The sequence below is a fragment of the Antrostomus carolinensis genome, unplaced genomic scaffold (genome assembly GCF_000700745.2).
Source record: "Antrostomus carolinensis isolate BGI_N321 unplaced genomic scaffold, ASM70074v2 scaffold50392, whole genome shotgun sequence".
NCBI lineage: Eukaryota > Metazoa > Chordata > Aves > Caprimulgiformes > Caprimulgidae > Antrostomus > Antrostomus carolinensis.
In genome coordinates this window covers 374-2,138 of record NW_010302758.1, presented here as the reverse complement: position 1 = coordinate 2,138, position 1,765 = coordinate 374, and the positions used below count along the sequence as shown (strand labels likewise).

The following is a 1,765-nucleotide window of genomic DNA, read 5'->3' as shown; positions in this document are numbered from 1 at the left end:
GTTCATGAACAAGAACCCGCCGGTCAGGTGAGGAGGTGGTGGGAGAAGGGATGGGGACGGGACAGCAACCGGGACGGAGCAGCGGCCAACGTGTCCCATCCCGGGGCTCACACCCTCCTGCCCCGGCCCCAGGCGCACGCTGGCCGACATCATCATGGAGAAGATCACGGAGAAGCAGACGGAGGTGGAGACGGCGCTGTCGGAGATATCAGGCTGCCCCATGCCCCAGCTCGATCCCCGCGTCCTGGAGGTCTACAAGGGTGTCAGAGAGGTAAAGCCAAAGCTGCTCAGCCTTGGGGTCCAGCAAACACCCTGCTGAGCCCCACAGCTGCCACCTCAGCTGTCCCTCGGAGGGGCTGTCCCCATCCTCACTCTACACAGGCCGTTCTGTGTTACCTGCACTTGGTGTAGTGTCGGTCACTGAAGAGCCCAGAGAGTTTCTGAGTGACAATCTCCTGAGCACCATGCTCGGTATGAGCCTGGGATGGTCCTTGCTTAAAACCTGGGACAGTCCTTTCTCACCAGAGATGCTAAGGGAGGGGACAGCTTTCTCATGGTCATGAGATAAGTCCCACAGCCCTGCTGTCACTGCTCCTGTATCACTCACCTGTATCCATATTTTTTAAGGTGCTGTCCAAATACAGGAGTGGGAAACTCCCCAAGGCATTTAAAATCATTCCTGCCTTGTCCAACTGGGAGCAGATTCTTTACATCACAGAGCCAGAGACATGGACAGCAGCTGCCATGTACCAGGCCACCAGGTAAGAGCATCTCAGGGAGATGCTGATGTGGGATTTTTCAGCTTTTTCTTTCTATGAAATACCAACCTGTCCACTTTGTGCTTTGCTTTTTCCCCCAGGATATTTTCATCCAACCTGAAAGAGAGGATGGCCCAGCGGTTCTACAACCTGGTGCTGCTACCACGGGTCAGGGATGACATCGCTGAGTACAAGCGCCTCAATTTTCACCTCTACATGGCTTTGAAGAAGGCTCTGTTCAAGCCAGCAGCCTGGTTCAAAGGTAGGGACTCCCTGCAGGGCTGTGCTTCCTACCTGGGAGCCTCCTGCCACGTGTTGTGTGCTGCTGCCCAGTGTGACAGGACACTGGCCCTTGTGTGATGTGGCCCTGGGGGCTTGGTGGGGAGGAAAAGACCTGAAAGTCTCTGATGCAGGGAGCTCCCCTGCGTGGACACAGTGGCTTCCAAACCCACAGGGGCCTGTTTTCAGTGTTCAGGGTGGAAAGGCGAGGCTTGAGCAGGTGCTGCCAGCAGGTGCTTGCAGGTATTTGGGTTCTTTTGGAGGTTGATGGCAGATTATGAACTGTCTCAGGTCTGATCTCGGTCTTGTGTCCAGTTCTGGAGTCCCCAACACAAGACATGGACCTGTTAGAACAAGTCCAGAGGAGGCCACGAGGATGATGCAAGGGCTGGAGCAGCTCTGCTGTGAGGACAGGCTGAGAGAGTTTGGGCTGTTCAGCCTGGAGAAGAGAAGGCTCCGAGGAGACCTTCTAGCAGCCTCCCAGTACCTGAAGGGGCTACAAGAAAGCTGGGGAGAGACTTTTTACAAAGGCACGTAGTGACAGAACAAGGGGCAATGGCTTTAAGCTGGAAGAGGGGAGATGGAGATGAGATATGAGGAAGAAATTCTTTGGTATGAGGGTGGTGAGACAGTGTCCCAGGCTGCTCCTCCCTGGAAGTGTTCAAGGCCAGGCTGGATGAGGCTTTGAGCAACCTGGTCTAGTGGAAGGTGTCCCTGCTGATGGCAGG

General features: G+C 55.3%; 1 protein-coding gene across 1 annotated transcript in view; it reads left to right on the top strand.

Moving 5' to 3' along the window:
* Positions 1-4: 4 nt before the first annotated feature.
* Positions 5-1,765, top strand: part of BYSL (bystin like) — a gene marked incomplete at its 3' end in the record, with an annotated part of 2,108 nt that continues 347 nt past the window's right edge. Inside the window, exons 1-4 of the mRNA XM_010163875.1 lie at positions 5-27; positions 133-271; positions 628-761; positions 860-1,020. Coding sequence (XP_010162177.1) covers positions 5-27; positions 133-271; positions 628-761; positions 860-1,020 — 457 coding nt within the window. The remainder of the gene's footprint in view (positions 28-132; positions 272-627; positions 762-859; positions 1,021-1,765) is intronic.